The sequence below is a fragment of the Alligator sinensis genome, unplaced genomic scaffold (assembly GCF_000455745.1).
Source record: "Alligator sinensis unplaced genomic scaffold, ASM45574v1 scaffold1354_1, whole genome shotgun sequence".
Lineage (NCBI taxonomy): Eukaryota > Metazoa > Chordata > Crocodylia > Alligatoridae > Alligator > Alligator sinensis.
In genome coordinates, this window is record NW_005842344.1 from 920,900 (window position 1) to 939,958 (window position 19,059).

At 45.0% G+C, this 19,059-nt stretch overlaps 1 protein-coding gene across 1 annotated transcript in view; it reads right to left on the bottom strand.

The window, feature by feature from the left end:
* ARHGEF18 (Rho/Rac guanine nucleotide exchange factor 18) overlaps nt 1-19,059 on the bottom strand; it is a 49,024-nt gene that overhangs the window by 19,732 nt on the left and 10,233 nt on the right. The window contains 8 exon segments of the mRNA XM_025210310.1: nt 21-138; nt 1,202-1,327; nt 2,097-2,347; nt 3,727-3,867; nt 4,029-4,144; nt 5,006-5,147; nt 11,265-11,328; nt 12,872-12,939. Coding sequence (XP_025066095.1) covers nt 21-138; nt 1,202-1,327; nt 2,097-2,347; nt 3,727-3,867; nt 4,029-4,144; nt 5,006-5,147; nt 11,265-11,328; nt 12,872-12,939 — 1,026 coding nt within the window.

Genomic DNA, 19,059 nt, shown 5'->3' on the forward strand with positions numbered 1-19,059 from the left:
GGAAAGAGTAAATGAAATACCTTCCGTGTTCTGAATAATGCGCTCCACCAGCACGGGGTACTTGGTAATGCGCTGAGTGACTAGGAGGATGCACTCCTGGATACCAAGTCTCCTCACAATGGGTGAATTGCCTATTTTCTAGGGAGCAAACACAGAGAAAGTCAATATTCAAGCCCACCAAGCATACGCCACTCGTTATCACACGAAGCATTTAATTTACTTCTCTCCTGTCTCCCTCCCCATTCCCATGCCTTACCCCCTGAAATGTCTCCCTTTGTGCAACAGGAAACTATGGACACTGTCATAACACGGCCACATAAGCACTGATCACAAATGAGCAATAGGCAGCTCATGCACATGACAAGCTTGTTGTTACTTTTCATTTGTATCACAGAAAATGATATGTTAAGTGTTATCTCCAACGCCAGTCAAACAGATTAAACTTCAAGCTGTGGGATTTCCTATTTAATGCAAATTTTTCCCCATAGTCAGGATGCCTTTTGAGATGTACTTAATACACTTTTTAAATCAGAATCAGCAGGCTAAAGGTGAAGAATTACGTTCACTAACAAATAGGGCACAGATGTCTATTTTGACTGTTTCTGCAATTTAATGCTAACTAAATGCCCACAACTCCATTTATGGAGGAAATGTTCTAAAACAGCAGAACTACAGCAGCCAAACCGATCCTATCCACAGCGTCCTGGCAGCAGGCCAGAGCACAAACCCGTGGCCAGCATTCCCCCCAAGCTGTGCGGCATGCGCGGCCGCGCAGGCACACCTGGCAGCCCGGCATAAGCGCAGCCGCGCACGCTGCACAGCTTAGAGAACGCTGCTTATGGCTCTCCCCTTCAAGAGGTATCAATTATACTTTTGTATCCCTCCTCCTCTTCAGATCTTGTGTCCTATAAGGGGGAATCTGCTTTCTGAGTCTACATATTCTACAATCTTCTGTCCACCGCCAGCCTCTCAAGAACTGAGCGTTCTGCCGTGACCTTGGTTATAGCCAAAGTGCCCGTGAGGCTTGAGATGCACAAAAGCCATGTGGCCAGCAGCCTGCCAAATAAATGTATGTTCCTTCCAGATATGGGCTCCCTGCAGCTAAATACTAGGGGTCTTCAATGCAAAACTAACCCTGAACAACTCAGAGATACCTTGCCCTTTGGGAAAAGAGGATTTGTTTCGCGATTGTTTTTTTTACCTTCATTAAGTTCTGAAATTTCTTGTTGCTCTGCAGCAGCTCCTTATAATAACTGACAGCTTCATTATGACCACTACAGAACACTCCATATTTTTCTTTCATTCTCTCCCCAATTTCACCTGAAAACTAAACATTGGAAACATGATGGTGACATTCAATTATCCAGTTAAAACATAGGTGGTCACTACCTTCTCTCTGCCCCAAGACTGGCTACTGTAGCACTGCTGGGTTTCATCAGGATTTGTGCTGCTTGGCTTTGGGAATATAGGTTTTTTGCTATACCAGCTTCTCATGTACTGGAAGCAGGGGAGGAGGGTTTTGAAGTGAGGTGGCTCAGGCAACATTCAGCGACTGCTGCCAAGAGGGGAACAAATAAAAGCGGCTTAAAACAGCTTTTTAGGGACACAAAGTGGGGGGCATCCAAATGTCATAATAGGGGAAAAGCAGCATCACTCCAGATCCTGAATAAAAGGGAGGCCCAATTATAAAAAGGACTTCCAATTTACACAGGCTATAAACCACAGGTTAAGCAGAGGCAGGGGAGCCAAGTGCAGGAGGACATCAGTAGTGCACTACTTATTCGGATAGCCAAGTTCGGGAGGACATCAGTAGTGCACTACTTATTCGGAAGAGTGGAGTGGAGCGGGGTGTCCTGGCACCAGCAAGTCAGGAAGCACATACACAAGTGCAAAAGAAACATTTCGTGAACCTTGCACACTGTTTGTGACCAGATGTTTCTGGACACCAGGAACATCAATGGAAAAGTAACTGTAAACAACTATATCATCTAGGATATTCTGTACTGAAATTTTACAGAGTGCAATTTTAATCTTACTGTTAACTTCTTTGGCATTAACTAACTGTGATGCCAGCACTATTAGGGGTTAATTCTCACCTGTTGCACAAGAAGGTCTCCAATATTCTGGATAATGTAGTTACGGTCACTGCCTTCTTCCAAGGACTCTCTCTGTCGCTCTTTTAACTGAGCCAGGAATTGTCCATGCAGCTCCAGCAACTCATCCACACATGGGAAGATTTTGTTGACAGCGATGTTAGTGAACTGCAGCTCCTCTCTCAGTGCTTTCGAATACACTTTCAGCATGATTTTCAGTGTTCGGACATGGTGCATTTCAGTCTGCATCAGCTCTGGAGATGGGGAAAAAATCTGAAGTCACTTACAAACATCAGGCACAGGCTGGCAAAGCACATAACCAAGCAGGCTGTGAAAGCCACTACCAAGCTGCTGGTGCTCAGAACTAGCAGATACGGACTAGAACGACAGGCACCTACAGGGCCAACTTACTTCAGCTGCATCTAAATAAGCCCACCACTCACCTCTTATTGTCAAGGAACGCTACCGCTAATTCTACTGTTGCGTACCGGGTACTCTAAGCTTTACCCACATGCCACAGTCATGCACAGTTTCAATGTGTGCATTAATAAGAAGGGGATGCCTTCAATTATATTTTTCACTAAATATAAACAAAATCCTTCCTCTTACTGAGGTCCAACAAAGACTGATAGGTTTATTATCACGCAAGCCTAGAGAAGACCTCAAACTACTGTAACATCAGTAGAACAGAGACCTGGGGCATTACACGTTCTTGCAAATATAGAAGCCAGGCTTTGGATAGAAAATTCAGTCATGAGGCTTTTGGATTTCCCCCAGGCATTAATGAAGTATCAACAACAAGGTGCCAAGGATTACACTGAGACATGACAGCACGGTAGTGCTTAAAGACCTTTCCTGAAGCAGCTCACAGATGGACAGATAAAATCTGCAGTCTACTCAAAACTCTTTAACGGGACTTAGCAATACAGACTAAACATTTTGAAGTTAGCAGGGTAGAAGTGCGCAAAACCTCTTGGCATCAGTAATAATCCTTTTAGATATAACCTGTAAGGAAGCCTAGATAAAAAAGGGATCTGTCCAAACATCTCTTGGGTGGAATCACAGCAACTGTTCTGAACCGGAAATGAAGGATTTCATAATTCAACTGAAACCACAGAAGCAGTTTTCAGACAACAAGTTCTACATGGGACAGGCATGGGATCAGTAAGTCCACCCTTGCATCAAAACCACAGGCTCTTTGAGGACAAGAAATCACAATTTTAGTATTAGGTTTCATTAGAAGGAAAGCACTTCTAACAGTACTGAGAGACATAAAAACTTGCGGGGTACTGCATCAGTACAGACATAAATGTGCCACTCTACTAAAATGTGAATGCCCCTTCCTGGTAGTTCTTTAGTTTTCTTTAGAAATTTTCCAGCCAAGTAGTGAGTAAGGTTGACTAATTTTGGGTATCTCCAGGTTGCAGCCAAACATGGCTTATATATTAGCATTCCAGAAAAGCTAAAACTTTTTTGTTTAAAAAAAAGTTGTTTTTGTTTAAAACTATGTGGCAGGAGAACATAAATACACAGAAAGACGAGACGTTAAAGCATGAAAACCTTCATGCAATTCTAGCTCCCAAGCACAAGGAAAACATGCAAAATAGAAACACTATGACATATTAATTCTTACCATAAATGACATCTTGCCTTTTGATAACTTCTTTCCTTTGCTTCCTCGCATAAGACTGTTCCACTGCGAGACTCCACGATTCTGCCTCAAACTCGCGAGCATCTGTTTCTATCTCATTTCGCAGAGAGAGAGAAACTGCATCTAGGTCAAAAGCACAGCCCAGTTCATTAAGTACCACACTTTGCCCCAGGTTGAATCCCCAGTACCTTTAACATCAAAAATGTAGAACATATCAATTGTATTCCAGAGTGATTATCTGTTCAAAACAGCAGGAAATCCTGAAAAGCAGAGAACATCCGTACCTTCCAGAAAAATGGAGTCTGCTGTCGAAGATGCAAGTGAGACAACATCATCCGATGAGGTCTGCTTGAATTTTAAAAATCCAGAATCCCCTTCATCCATTTCTCCTGTATTTAGTCTAAAACAGTCAAAGACATTACACAAAGCTGTTACTTTAATAAAGGATGCCAACATCTTAGAGAGAAAAGCATTACTAAATGTATCTGTAATAAACCATTTTAAACATTTTTTTATCTTCTTAGCTCCACAAAAAAGAAAAGACAGTCTTTGAACTCCGAAATTAAACAGTCAAACCAACCTATTAACATCATCCACTATCTGTATGGATACATTTGCAGTTTAAGCTGCTGTCAGCTTCTGGACAACTTTTGGTACTAAACCTTTAACAGGCACTTCTTTTCTGTTACTGAACTGGACAAAGCATTGCATACCCTATGTAGCATCATAGCAAAAGGCTCCTTCACTAGGACTGGGAATAATTATGGATCCCAAAAAAGATTAAAAAACCGGCAGCTTTGAAGTAGCCCACTGTTTTAATCAAGGGATATTTCAAGTTAAACAGCACTGGCAAACGCACTGAGTGAAGCTAGCACCAAACTAGCTTATTCTTAATCTCTGAAGTGATTCCCAATTTTCCACAGACCTAGGGAGAAACAATTTAAATGGAAAATAAACCTTGAACAAGAGTATTCAAATGCCAAAATCCCAACATTAACATACCAGCATTGGCAGCACTGCAGAGGGAAAAAAACAAAAAGACTGCATGTGTACCCTCAAAGAAATAAATAGCCTTCTGTTTTGGGAGCATTTCTCTAAGTGAAATGAAGCAGCAAGAGCTCATCAGAAAATCTCCAGTTTGCAATAAATGCATGCTTCTATTTTGAAAGGATTTAGTAGTACAGTTGTGTGTATAAGTAGCGCCACCCCCCCAAAAAAACACCCAATAACAAGTGGCTTAACTAAGAAGTAGTCTGCTTACCCAAATTTACTAACAGCACTAGCAGGATTCAGCGAAGCCTGAGAATTTCCTCTCTGGGCGACGGTCATGCCGAGATTGCGCGGCAGAGCCTGGGTGCCATCCGGTCCCGCGAAAATGCTCCGGGGTTGCTCCTTCAGAGAGGCTGCGAGAGAAGCAAAAATGGAATCAGTGCTCAGAAAGCGAGCGGTGCATTGCAGATCGCCTGCTCTCAAACCCCGCTCTGACTGGGGACGGAGAGCAGACAAGATCTTGGACGTCAAGAGCTCATTGTCCAAAAAAACATTCTCATTCCATTTCCTTGAAAAAGAACCACAGAAAGACAGCTCGGGACGAGCTGGGGCCGTATCGTTTCTGTTGCTGCTTTTTGAGTTTGTATTCCCCATGCTCGAACCAGCTGCCCTAAGACTTAGCAAAGTAAAGTGGCCCCAGAGATGCACTGTTTTTATACTACCCTGTGATCCTTCTAGAAATCTAAACCAGCCACTTAACTCACAGTATTGGCTAAATCAGCAGGTCTGAAGTGCAGGAAATTGGTCCCTACTGTGCCCATTTGCTGTGGAAATTGCAAAGTATCTTCTTCTTTAGTAAAGCATCAGACCTGCACACAGTCATTCACACCCTACTGTACAAGGGCACAGAACAGTAAATGTCAAACAAGAACAATCTGAAATAACAACATACACAGGGGTCTGTGCAGTGCTTATTGCTAGACGTTGATTTATGGCCCCATACACGCATGTACACTGAGCGTACCAGATACCACTGCTAAATTCAATTTTAGTACTGCAGCTTTCCAAACCTGGACAGGCTGCAAATTGGAAGGACGCTAAAATTATACACATCACTATAATATATGAAACCTGGAATAGGCTTATAAAATATAGATACAATTACTTAGCACCAACATCTGGAATGAATGCGATAAAGCACATCATTTAAAAAAAAAAAAAAAAATCAGAAAAGAGCCCATTGGAAAAACTAGCCAGACAGGCTTTAAAATTCTGCATCACTGATGAAATTGCAGGTGCCCTTTGGTCAAAGTACCTTTGAAACTTAGAGGGTTAGCCTGCTGACAGGGGGAGGCCGAGGGGTCACAACAATTAAAATAAAATAAGGGAGAACAGAAAGCAGAGGAAAAAACGGAGAGAGTAAAAAGCAGCACAAAGGAGACTAACTGAAAGGAAACAATGCAAATGCCATCACAAATGGAAAGAAAATGGTGAGGACAGATGCAAGTAAAATTTTTCAAAAACAGGTAGATCATTAAATATAGCTGCTAAACAGAATGCACAGAACAGGGTCCTAAATTCACACTTTTCACGCTCTGTTGTTATGTGTAAATTAGGTTTTTTGTTCATGCGGTTACCCAAACACTGCAATGAAATCACAGCCATTATTGCCCCAGCTTGCAGAAGTGACATCTCCCACTAACTAGGAGAAGAAACAGACTTGACTTGCTCCTGAGGTGTCTTGTCCCAAGAGAGCACGCGGACAGGCCACCCGCCGTGTCCGTCACCTGAACACGTGGAAGGCCAATGCCTCTTTAGGGAAGAAGGCACACATCTCTAGTTCAGAACAGGCTGACTTAAATCAGGAAAACCTGGATTTAAATAAATGATTTTAATTGTGCTTTGCACCTGTGCTTTTTAGTTACTTATCTAAAGACAGGTTCTCACTGGTTGGTACCCCTTAAATGCTTATTTGCAGCTCAGATATAAGCATTACACTAAACTTAGGAGGCAGGGTATATATGCAACTACCTCTACTAACATTTGGTGGTACTTTTTACTAACCAGGAAAATACGCCGAGTCTCCATATACATTTATTTAAACAATTATATAGTTAAACATACAATCATTCACTTCAAAATGAAGTTTTCTGATGCTTAAGAACAGCATGCGAATTAGAAATTCAGGTCGAGTGACACCGGGTTGTTTTATACTTTCTAAAAAGCCATCAAAATGTTGTGGCCTTCCAGTGAGAAACTTAGGAAGTCAAACTTTTAGTTCCTGAGGAAAGGGAAAGACTAGTCCCTGTACGTCCGACCAACACTGTCAGCTTCATTCTGAAAAGCAATTCCTGAATTCTGAAGGGTCCATTAAAGCGCATCGCTGCAACCGCTCCGCATCCCTCCCGAGCCTCTTACGCAAAAGGGTGAACATAAGTAGGTCCCTACTCATAGCGATGCTGCACGGGTTACAAAGGACAGGCCCATGACCCACCGGTAAAGGATGTCATCTGTGCATGTATTACCAAATATTTTATGAATTAATCCTACAGGCCAAGTCAACTGATGTAAAATCTCACCGCTCTGATTTCATAAGTCGTAAGGATACTACCCAGCTAATTCTGTTTCAGACACGTCTGAAATCCAACAGTTTAGTAATACTGTCTCTATTACAAATCAGAAACCTATACACATAAAGTAATCCACGTTTGGGGGCAATGAAAAACAAGGTCAGTTTAAGTAGTCTATTTTAGCACTCAAAGCAGCCCTTTAATAGAAGCAACTGAGAGCCTGGGCCGTGGAGGAAAAAAATTGTGAGAAAAGACAACTGATCCATTACACGAAATTGGAAAAAAAAGAAATGTTTTCTGGAGCTATGCTACATGCCGGCAGTAGTAAAGCTAGGACCTAGCAGCTTACCAAAATTAAAAGAGAATGAACAGTTACCTTAAGAGGGGGGCAAAAAACCCAAAACACACGCCTGTAATGACTCCCCCCACCTGCTATACTTGTAAGTAATCCCTAACATCACAGTCGTTTAAAGAGGTTAGAAAAAAACGATTAATTTCCTCCCTTAGTTCACGTTGAGCAGTGTTTGATACACAACTGTTTTCAGTGTGGTGTGTCTGCTCCGCGCACACAGCAAGTCGGCGCGAGTCTTTCATGCAGTAACAGGGCAGGAAATCGCACCGACGTGCGACTAAAGCCACCAGCAGCAGCAGAAGGTGCCAGAGCATGTTCAGATCTTGGAACCACTTCTATCTTAGCAATAAGAAATACTCAAAAATAAAAAGCACAACAACATTCACCGCAAGCCACGGAGCTAAGAGCACTCAGACTCAACAACTCGCACACGCGGAGCCCCCCTGCCTGCCCTTACCAGCAGCTTGGGACAGATGTGAAGCCTGCAGCGTGCCAGCACCCAGGCGATGCCCTTCTCCATCCATCTGTGCCCACCCACCTCCTACAGCAGAGCTAAGGATGCCAAGCTCCAGGGCCCACTTGCTGTGCAGCAGTATCTGATGGGAGAGAGGTGGCTCCAGCTTCCGCCCCTTTAGACTTTTACCTGCGGGGTAGACCCAAAACCCTGGACGCCACCTGGCAGCTACCAGGCCCCCAGCGCAGAGATGGGCATCAGCTGTCCTCCGAGAGAACCCTGCCGATAGCTGGCCTTGGTGTTCGCCATTAGCTTCAGCTGTGGCCCCAGCATACAGCCCGCGGAAAAGGCCGCGCCTCAGGTGTGGACAGCTGAGACGATAACCTAAGAAGTGCCACATGCGGTCAGTGCCACCAATGGCCCTCCAAGCCCGTACCCTGTATCCAACGGTGGCAGAGGTGGAGGCGTTAGAGGGAGAGCATTGAAGTGGACAGCTCGAGAGTAATCTTCCCCCTATTCCTCACCCACCCTGGCACCCACCATCTTGGGTTGGACTCCTCCAGCTATTCTGTTCAACAGCTACTAACAGACCATGTGGCCTGTCCCTTGGTGAACCCGGCTGTGCCCTCTGACCCTACCACCTCTTGTGGCAAGGAATTCCACATGTTAATGCATTACATAACAAGTACTTTCTCTGGTTAGCTATAAACCTGTCTCCTGCTAGTTTCCGTGGGAGCCCCCTAGTTCTAGTATTTGGGGGCTTGGTGAATACCAGTACCCTGTTCATTTGGCCCACACTCTTCATGGTTTTATAGACCTCTATCATATGCCCCCTCAGCTTTCTCCTTTCCAAACTGAAAACTTCTAGCCTTTTTAGTCTCTCCTGGTATGACAACTGCTCCATACTTTGATCATTTTGGTTGACCTCCTCCATACCTTTCCTAATTCTACTACATCTTTCTGGAGATGTGGAGACCAGAACTGCACACGGTATTCAAGATGTGGGCACACCATGGATTTGTATAATGGCATGATGATGTTCTCCATTTTGTTCTCAATTCCCCTCTTAACGATACTCAACATTTTATTGGGCTTTTTTGTCACTGAGCCAACGTTTTTAGAAAGCTATCTACAGTGATCCAAGGGGTCTTGCCCGAGGTATACAAGATAGTTCAGAACCCAGCGCCGTGTACATCGGCCCTCACGCAGGGGAAAGTCACACTCCTGTTGTCAGGGGCAGAGGACAGAGCACCCGGGCCTCAGCTGCCCTGGCTCTAAAAAGACCTTGAATTACTAACCTGCAAGACAGGTTGTTCCCTCACTGGGTGGCAACATCATCTTTGTTCAAGTTCCTGGCTGCTTCCCCCTCCTACTAACTTTAGCCTTGGTCCACACCCCAAATCATTCATTCCTTGGACCCGTCAGGTCAGGCATGTCACAGACATGCAGGGAAACCTTTATGCTTAAGATGATGTAGTCCACGTCCCCTCACCTTGTATGCAGAAGGAATGATAAAAACAGGCTCCTTGAGAATCAGGCCCCAGGTTAAAAGAAATTACCCGGATTAACACTCCAGAGGGTTGGGGATTTCTTCCTGCAATGCCTCTTTATAAGCTAAAATCTAAGAGCTGTTATGAAACCCCCTCCCCACCTCAAGAAATTGCTTTTCACTGCCAAAACCTCGCAGAACGCAAAGACAGACACTCTTCATGCTGATGATGCCAAATCATTCTTCAGGTCTTCAGTGTTGCTTCCTAGCATCATGCGAGCCTACCCTTGACATTAATTCTATGAAAAAGAAATGCCCAATTAGATGTACTTGACTGTTGTAGCACAGCATATTCTAGGAGTAAAATGAAATGCTGCCCACGGCATTAGTTGTTCCTACAGCTTCCTGATCGTTCTGCTTTTGACTCTGTGAAAAGTAAGAACAGTCTGCCTAGCAGAATCTGCACTAACGAAAAAGCCATTTTCTGAGTTCAATTAGCAGCGTCTGCACACCGCTGAGTAAATATTGATTGCTGTTAGCCCATTACACCAGACAAGACTATGTACCACACAGCTGTTCCAACGAGAAGACCTAGAGCTAAACTTTTCCTATTTTCACTATTCTTTCTTGATTCCTATTCTCATCTCCAAGCCTTTGCATAAAAAGACAAAGACATTCTTGGTGACAAGACCAATCATCTCTGTTATTCTAAACATTATTCTCTCTATTCTCAAAAAAGCACCCCTGCCACCATTCTGAAATGCGGGACACTGAATACACAAGCAGCTGCAGGCGTTTTAATCAGAGCGTCTCCCGAGAGCCACTCAAAACGCACCCCCTCCCACCGGAGCACACGTGCAGACGCCCCATGTTGTGAACAAGCCGGCTCAGTTCCAAACCCGTGGTTTAAAACAGCTAACTGACCTTTTCAATTATCCCCGCATCCCAATTCTAGGAACACTATTAGGAGCAAAGGTGCACAATCCTACCAGGAGGTGGATGAGAGCTAGCTCTGAAAGGGTGAATGCGCACCTCTGCAACGATCCAACAGCCTCACACAGCTGCCATGCAGAAAAGACAAATTACGGGTCTGTGCTAATGGTGCCTGCAAGCAAGAATGGTATGGCAGCAGTAGAAAGCAACTTCAAAGCCTAGACTTCAAAAATAACTGTTCCTTTTTCATATTTCTGCCGGCTCACTTTTCCATATTTATTTCAACAAAGCTTCAGCTTTCAGACTGCAGTGTCTGCTTGGCACAGAGATTTCTAGTAAGTCCCAGTTGCAGACAAGTTTTAAATAGACAATTATTAAAATCTGATGTAAAACAAAGTTTTCAGTTCACAGTTCTAGTCTTTTCAAGAAGACAGAGAAGAGACAATCAATGAGAAACCAGCTTTATCGATCTCTGTTCACTGTGATATTTCGAGGTTACACAGCAAGCAAGTATAAAGAAGAATAAAAATATAAAAAGATAAAAACGCACAGGGGACTGCTAAGAGCCTCTAACCAATTCCTAACGGGGAAAAATGAAGCTATCTTATTAAAAGAGACTGTTTTCAACCTTCAATAAAACAGCTTGTATTGTTTTAAAAACATATTAAAAAAAAAAAAGCATACAATTGAAGAGACAAGCTTTGAGCACGGAAATCATTCTTTAGTACAAACCTGGGGAAAGGTACTGCGGTGAACTCTGTGGAGATCCAGAAGGTCTGTATTGCCAATCCTTCTGCTACAGGAGAGAAAGCAACTTTTATTCTTAAAGTTGTCTTTGTGGACAGAGATCAAAGCACCACTCCAAGCTGAATCACTGTCAATACCTTGAAGTCTTGAGTACGGTGCATAAACTACAGAACCAAGTTTTGTGCATATATTTTCACACTTGAGAAGGAAAGTAGGTAGACTTAAAAATTATGAATAAATGCCAGGAATACTTAGCAAAGCACAAGCAAAACTATCACCCTGCCAGCATAATAAAGTTGGACAGTTTAATTAAATTGAGTTAAATTGATCGAGTTACAAATCCCTGTGTGAACACCCTTATTTGTAGCATCTACACAGAAGTTTGCACCGGTTACTGTAAATCTATTTAAAATTGCACCTTTAATCAGACCTTGCAACTTCTGTATGTAGGCAAGGCCTCATTCTTATGACATGACAATATCCAAAGGTTAGAGTTGAGTGAGTCAAGATCTCTACAAAGCAGGAAGAATAAACAAGTGATCACTTCTGTAGCGTGGTTATTAGATGGATCTCACTGCATTTCATTATTTTGCCTTCTGCCCCTGTCATCATTTCATCTTCAGCCTCCCCTCTCCCTTCTTGGGGATGGGCTGTGGCAGCACGGTTAAATCTTAAAAAGTTCGGACTGGAAATGCAAGATCTCTGTGGCCCAGAGGGCAGGAACAATTCGGTATGTGTGTTTGAAAACAAATCACATAATGACTTTAAAAAGCTTAGACGTGTGAAAACAAGAACAGTTTTGCCCTCAGGACAGTTGCGTTTAAAATCACAGTGAGCTGAACATAACTTCTTCTACCCTTTAAATGAGGAGATGTGTCTACCTCCCTCAGCCCTCTCCTTATTTCTGCTAGCAGCCTCCAAAGTCATCGCGCAGCCCGACAGCAAAAAATCTACACGTGGGTCTTAGCAGGAAACACTAAGTGGGATTACAAAAGAGACATGTGCATAGCTGGCTGTGCTGACTTGTGACCGTACACCCTGTCACACGCTGCGGAGAGAGAGAAGCAGAAATAAACAGCTTGGCTAGACACCTTGTGAGCCATAGTTTGGAGAGATTCAAAAAACAGAGATCAGAACATGAAACCATTATTCCTGCATTGCTCAGACTAAAGTTGCGTGCAGCTATTCTGTTCGAGCTTCTTCCCTATCACATGATCTTCTCAAGGGTGGAACAAGACTATTATGCTGCCAATTATCTACACAGCAGCATGAAAACCAGGGGTATCAAAAATTAAGACTATGCCTAAAGGTGGGGAGCAGAGACACAGACCTCATGTTCCAGGAACAAGCACCAGGCTTGAGGCAGGCGTTCCTGGGCCCGCATCCAGGTCTGACACACGTGGGGTGGCCTCAGGTAGATCATCCCTTGTGTGGCAGGGGCTACTAAAAGAGACCAGCACTAACCAGTCCGTGTTTTGGACACGTAAGGCCAGACTTCAGACGACGTGCATCAGGAGAGCTCAACTGAATGCAGCGCACTGGACAAGTGCTGCTATTCTGTCTTATACGGGCAAAGAAACTGGAAACCTTACCTTGGGCCTGGCGGTGCTGCATTCAGGCAGCAGGTTCTTGCAGTTCTTGTGGACGTTCACGGCACAATCTGAAATGTAAAAAACATGTAAATTATTCTTTCTGTTCCCACCTCAGCAGAGAGAAAGAAGCGACAGACTTCGGACTCAGAAAGGATAGGAATAAATCCAAGTACTGCGATGGGAGGACTAATTCTGCACATTCGACTTGATGTTACACCAAAATATAACTTGAAGAATGAGCATACAGAGCCATTGTAAAGAACTCACAGAGAGAAGACCCTCTGCTAGAGGAACGGCGCCATAACCAGAGCGCCTGCTGTACGTCTCTGGCTTGCAGCCGCAAACCTAGGGCACTAGGAGAATATAACAGATTCTTGCTGTAACCAGGGGCACAGAGCAGTATTCTTCAGTTACACGGACTTCGGCAGAAATAGGAAATATTTCTCTATGGTACATGAAGTGCCACTAACTGCTCCAGTATGCTATGATATTAATACCTCGAGTACTGCAAGTGTGGTAATTGGGGGGGGTACATGTATTTGTAGGATATGAACCATTTCCTGCTTAACCAGGTGTATTCCTTGACCTCCTCTACTTAATTAGCCTTCAAGTTAAAACAGATTCCAGGCTGCACCGTGAATCACAACAATCCTGACCAAAATTAAAGTATAATCTTTATATTTAAAGCCGTTCTGTCAAGCATTACTGGAACCAAAAGAAAACACCACTTGCTAGTGACAGAGCAGAGCAACACACGCACAAACCAGAATCCAACCGTCAGTAAATCTTGCATGTAATAAATGGAATTAACTCAATTACTTCCTGGTAGTAAGCCATTTGTCAAAAAAGCCCTCGGTACTTCACGTGAAGAGCTCAGTAGTCACTAATATTCGAACAGAAATGGAAATCAAACAAGTCTTCAGATCCCAAACTGCGATTTTCTGGACAAACAAGCAGGTTATATAATTCAGACGATGCAGCAAACAGATCCTGGAGCAAGTGCAATCCCCCGTGCACAATGGACACCCTGGTGGTTTCCTTTTACATATGTAGAGGATGAAGAGGAACTGATTAATAAAGTAACTGAAATAGCAACAAAAACAGGTCAATTATCCAGATGCTACAATGTTTACACCGCAAAAGGCACTGTGATCCGAATTAAATCCAATCTCCTTCTCCCACCGAAAAATGACAGCTGGGAGAGGGGGCAGGACAGGACCAACACGACAGTTTTCTCCAGCAGCCCCTTGTTCTCTGTAAAAGAAGACACTTCCTTTACCTGCAGACCTGAGAGGCAAGACAGTCACACAGCTCCTTCCAGCGGGCACGAAGCGTGCTGGGCAAAAGGGAGGGCAGGTAGAACAGGAAGATTTACACTCTGGCTGCAGAGAAAAGCCTGTTTGTGCCTAATGTACTGAGGAAAACTGTTTAAGACGTGATCATCCAAGCAGAACCACCATCCCTGTAACGGTGCCAAGGTCAGTAGGAGCCGGGGCGACCCGGTCGAAGTGCTGCTGGTGCCGGGTAGGACGTTCTCCTTTACACAACACAAGTAACGTGCTTCTAACGACAGGGGCAACTAGGGAAACATGCAGGAGCTGCAGAATCAGGCCCCGCAGGGGAAATCGTTACAAGTCCGACAACAGGGAAAGAAAGGTGCTTAGAGGCGACAGTCTCCCACACGACCACAGCAAGAGCACAACTAAGCCCGTGCAGTGCCCGTCATGTATTGCTGCATTTTTACATTCAAAACTATCTTTGCACATAGCCACAGTAGCTCATCTGACATCTCTGCAAAAGTCTGCACTCTGGTAGTAGCACTAAAAACGCTAGATAACCTGGAAGCCACCCGATTCTGTGGCTGGAGAATAAGCATTCAAAAATCTTGCCTTTCTAGACTGAAAGCAAAGGAAAATCTGTTGTTGCTACATAAACTGTTAACTCTGTAAACAGGAAGGCACCAAACCGAAGAAACAACCAGAAGGCTCAGAAGACTTCTCGATGCTTGCTGTGGATGACTGGATGAAGATGATGAAGTGGCTAACAGCTAAAATGCCCATGACTCAGAGGAGGAAACAGGAGAATTAAATCAACATAAAGCAGGAATCAGAAACAGAAAGAGCATCAGCCAGATCGAACGGGCCACGGAAACTGCCCCCCCGGGAGCCCCTACGCGGGCAGGCGCCCGCCAGGCAGGACTGAGGCAGGACTGGGCGAGAAGAGGATCGACGCCCGCACAAGAAGGATCAATGCCCGTGGTTATCGCCACGGCACCTTTCCCCAGTCCAGCAGTTCCCTTCCGTTTAAGAAGAAGGTAAGGAGCCGGGCTATCACACCACTGTCACTAGGCCACACCGACTCAAAGCAAAGTCCAGGATTTCACTGACAAAAGGTCACCGGTGCGAAGTCACCAATGCACATGCATTGCATCACCTGGGAAAGCCAGGTTTCTGTGAAAACAGCGCCTGGACTTCCTGCACTCCTCCAAACACTGGTACAGGCACCCGGGAGTCCGCTTCCTAGGAGCGGAGAGAGCCCGGGCACACGGCCGCTGTCGCAGGAAATGGCTGCAAATATATTTTAGAAATCCCAAACAAACCGTAGAAATGTAAGTCTTCAGACTGAGAGCAGAGAAGGCAAATCTGAGGAGAAAGAATTACAATACAGCAAGCCATTCCTGATCAACCCGGATCCGGCTGGGCACCTGTATCACTCGACAGTAAAATCTGTTCAGTAGTTCTTTCTCCCCATGAAGATTTACAAGGTGTGGCCCATTTTCAATACCCACGTATTTCTTATGCCAACTTTAAAAAGGGATATCAACTTCAAAATACACTTGGTATGGAAACTGTCCACCTGCTCTGACTACAGGTAACACCCAAGATTATTTTCCAGTCTGCTTACACCATATATTTGACTGTACAGTGTGCAGAGTCCGCTCCCTTTCTTGATGACAGACATCACACAGCAGGAGAGAGAAAATGCTAGAAAACAGGAAAATGCAATGGTAAAAGCCCCAAGAATTGACCAGGGGATTAAGGGGAGGAGGCATCCCCTCTGAAACTAGTTTTAACTCTCTCTGTTTAGCTTGCTCCATCACAAGCCAACAGTGTCCTTCAGTGATTTTTGCTTGTGATTATTTCTGCCCAGCCAATGTAGGAAAAGGGTTATGATATGAAGCTTTTACACAGATCTTTTAAAAAAATGCTTCATTTATATGTGTAACTTATGACATACTTATTATCTGCTACGAGCAGGCTGTTATCTGCTACTGCAGATAAGGACAAGATAATACGTTGGTGAATTTGATTTCCTGTTTCTAGACACAAAATCCTTTAACATTCTCTTTCTTTCAGGGCATCTTTCTGAAAAGAAAAATCAGAGGAGCCCAGCGAAGCACAATAAGAATTATTAAGAACACTCAGATGAAAAGACTTTGGAAAGGATAGATTATTACCTCGGAAAGGAGACAAATAAGGGCCGTGATAAAAGAATTAGAACAGCCATCGTTTTATGAGAAGACAGACGGGAGTTTCTTTTCCCACATCTCAGAACACAATTAGGGGATAGCCAATAACATGGAAACGGTGATATTTTTAATCGATTTTTTTTTCCACACAACAAAGAATTAGACTGTAACCGATTGCCTAAGATTTTACGGCAGATACAAATCTGGCAATATTCAAATTGGAACTGGAGATCTGGTTGAACAATAATATTCGGATACAACAGTTAACACTTGCAGTGAGTTATGGAAAGGAAGTTTAAGTCTACCTTTTCTGGGTTTAAAGCAATCCGTGTTAGAGATTAAGCTAAAACCTTCATGAAGAGCATTATCACCCCCCCACCCCATCTGCCTTTTGTGGGGTTTCTTGACCCCAAACACGTTTGGTGCAGCGCTTCTCAACCAGAGTGCCATAGGATCCTTTAGAGGATGCCACACAGGATTACCACAGCTAGGTGCGCAAGCACCGACACATGACTGTCAGGATAAATCCAGAGACTTCACATCAGCATCCAGCGTGTTAAAAGCAAGCCGACCTACTGCAGTCTTTCCCAGCTCTTTGCAACAGAAAACCTGCTCTGTTATTTTTCTGCAGTCATGAAACGACTACAAGCTAAGAGCGGACATTTTCCGAGGGGTGCCTTGAGTCTAAGACGACCGGGAACCAGTAATTTAGTGCCGACACTGCCAGCCTCTGGACGAGAAGGAACACGGCCGGGTCTGCTAAGGACAGTGCTGCTCCTCCCCAGACCGGCTCGTCCACAGTAATCTATCGAGACTCCTATTAACGACAGAAAGTTTTATGTGGTGGAATATACGATTTTTCCACACTTAATTTAAGTGCCTTCCCAAAAGTTGGAAGGTTCTTTGGGTAAAGGTGATATCTCCTCATTAGATCAACTGAGTAATTGGAAAACCGTTCTTTGGAAGCTCTCGGGCACAATCCCCCTTCTTCAGGCATCGGGAGTCTCTGCTGATCTGAGATCTCCAAGGAGCGAGAGAAGCGAAAAGTGCCAGGAGGTCAGTGAGAATGGAAATAGGTGGCAAGTAGGAAAACAAAAAGGTAGAGAAGGGAAGAAGAGGAGGGGCGGGGGGGAGCCAAAGCAAGGAAGGGAGACTACTGTACTGGAGTTCTCCAAGGCAGAAAAGAGGCTGTCTATGAAAAAGTAAAGAGTTAGAAATTAGGAAGACAAAGGGTAGAAAAGGAGGGGAGGAAAGGGGAAGCATAAAAGCTCAGGTCTGGCAGGTACCAAAAGTCAGCAGTAAACAAGTTGCACGTGATCATTTAAGAGCATTTATTGGACAAAACATTAGGCAGTCCAAGCAAAACTTGCCAGGTTACGATGATTCAACGTCTGACAAAGCACAGAACCCGTAAATCAGATACTGCGCCAGGGCCGTACGTCAGACGCTGCAAAAGTCTCCTGGAGCAGCATCCATCAGCACCGGATGCCTGCACACACCTGACCCCGGACTCCAGCGCGCTGCGCAGGACAATCACCGCTCGGCCCATCCACCGGGACCAATATCCAGACTTGCTGCGATCAGTTTAAATCCTAACTGACAACTTTAGACTTGGGGCATTTTTATTTAGGATACAAAGATTAAAAGCATCCTTGAAGCAGAACTCGGCCCAAGTCTGGCAACTCCTACCTCCTCCTCCTCCCTCTGCTTCCAGTGGTAGAGAGACTTTGCGTACTACCTCGAGTTTCAGGACATGCTGACTGCTTAACGCACCTGGTCCAACAGCAACAAACTCTGGACTAAATATTTGCCTTCTGACACTAATGATTTCTCTGCCATCAAACACGTTCGGTCTCTTGAGAGAGAAAACGCTGTCCCTCTTCTCTGCCCGTACGAAATACAGGTCACTTCTCTCGCTGGAATCTGCCTCGGGAACACTGCTCAGCTAACGACAAATTTACACGTGCAGGATTAGTTGAATTATTCTGATTTTGTGGCATATCCCCACAAGCCCAGAAATACAGAGGAATGAAACTCACTTTTCTTTCAATGAACTATACAACATGCGATAAAAACAAAGACTAGCTCTATTTTAAGCAGCTTTGATATTAAGCAAATCAACATTTCTGTAGCATGATCTATACGCCTCTAGAATACGTGTCCTACAACTCTAGTCTGCTACAGACGCCTTCATTCACAGCAAAAATAAGGAAAAGAAAGAGCTCACGCCCAGATGACACGAGCCTCAGAGACGGTCACTAACCCTGCCGCTCACGCACGGAAACTAAGTCACCCGAAGTCGGTGCAATCTCACCACCGCCTTGCGGAAGCATCCGCGGCTCCCGGGCGGCGCTGCACGGCCCGTGCTGGGCGAGGCCAGGCGAGGCATGCGTCGCTGCCGCGGGGAGCCTCCGCCGACAGCTGCCCAGGCAGGGGCGTCTCCGCGAGACCCCTCGCACGGCAGGACAACTCTGTGTCGATCGGACTGGAAGCTGCGGCGTGCGGCAGGCCCAGGGCACCGATCCCAGTCGTTCAGCACAGCCCTAGCGCTGTCCGAGCGGCCGGCGACCGGCGCCTGCTCCTCGCGCTCACGCAGCAAACCCAGCGCAGGCGGGGGCCCGAGCCGGGCACGGCAAGTCACCTGTGCCCGGCCACGTCACCACGGGGCTCGCACACGTGACGGCAGTGTCGCTGCGATGCCCCCGGGCAACCGCCGGGC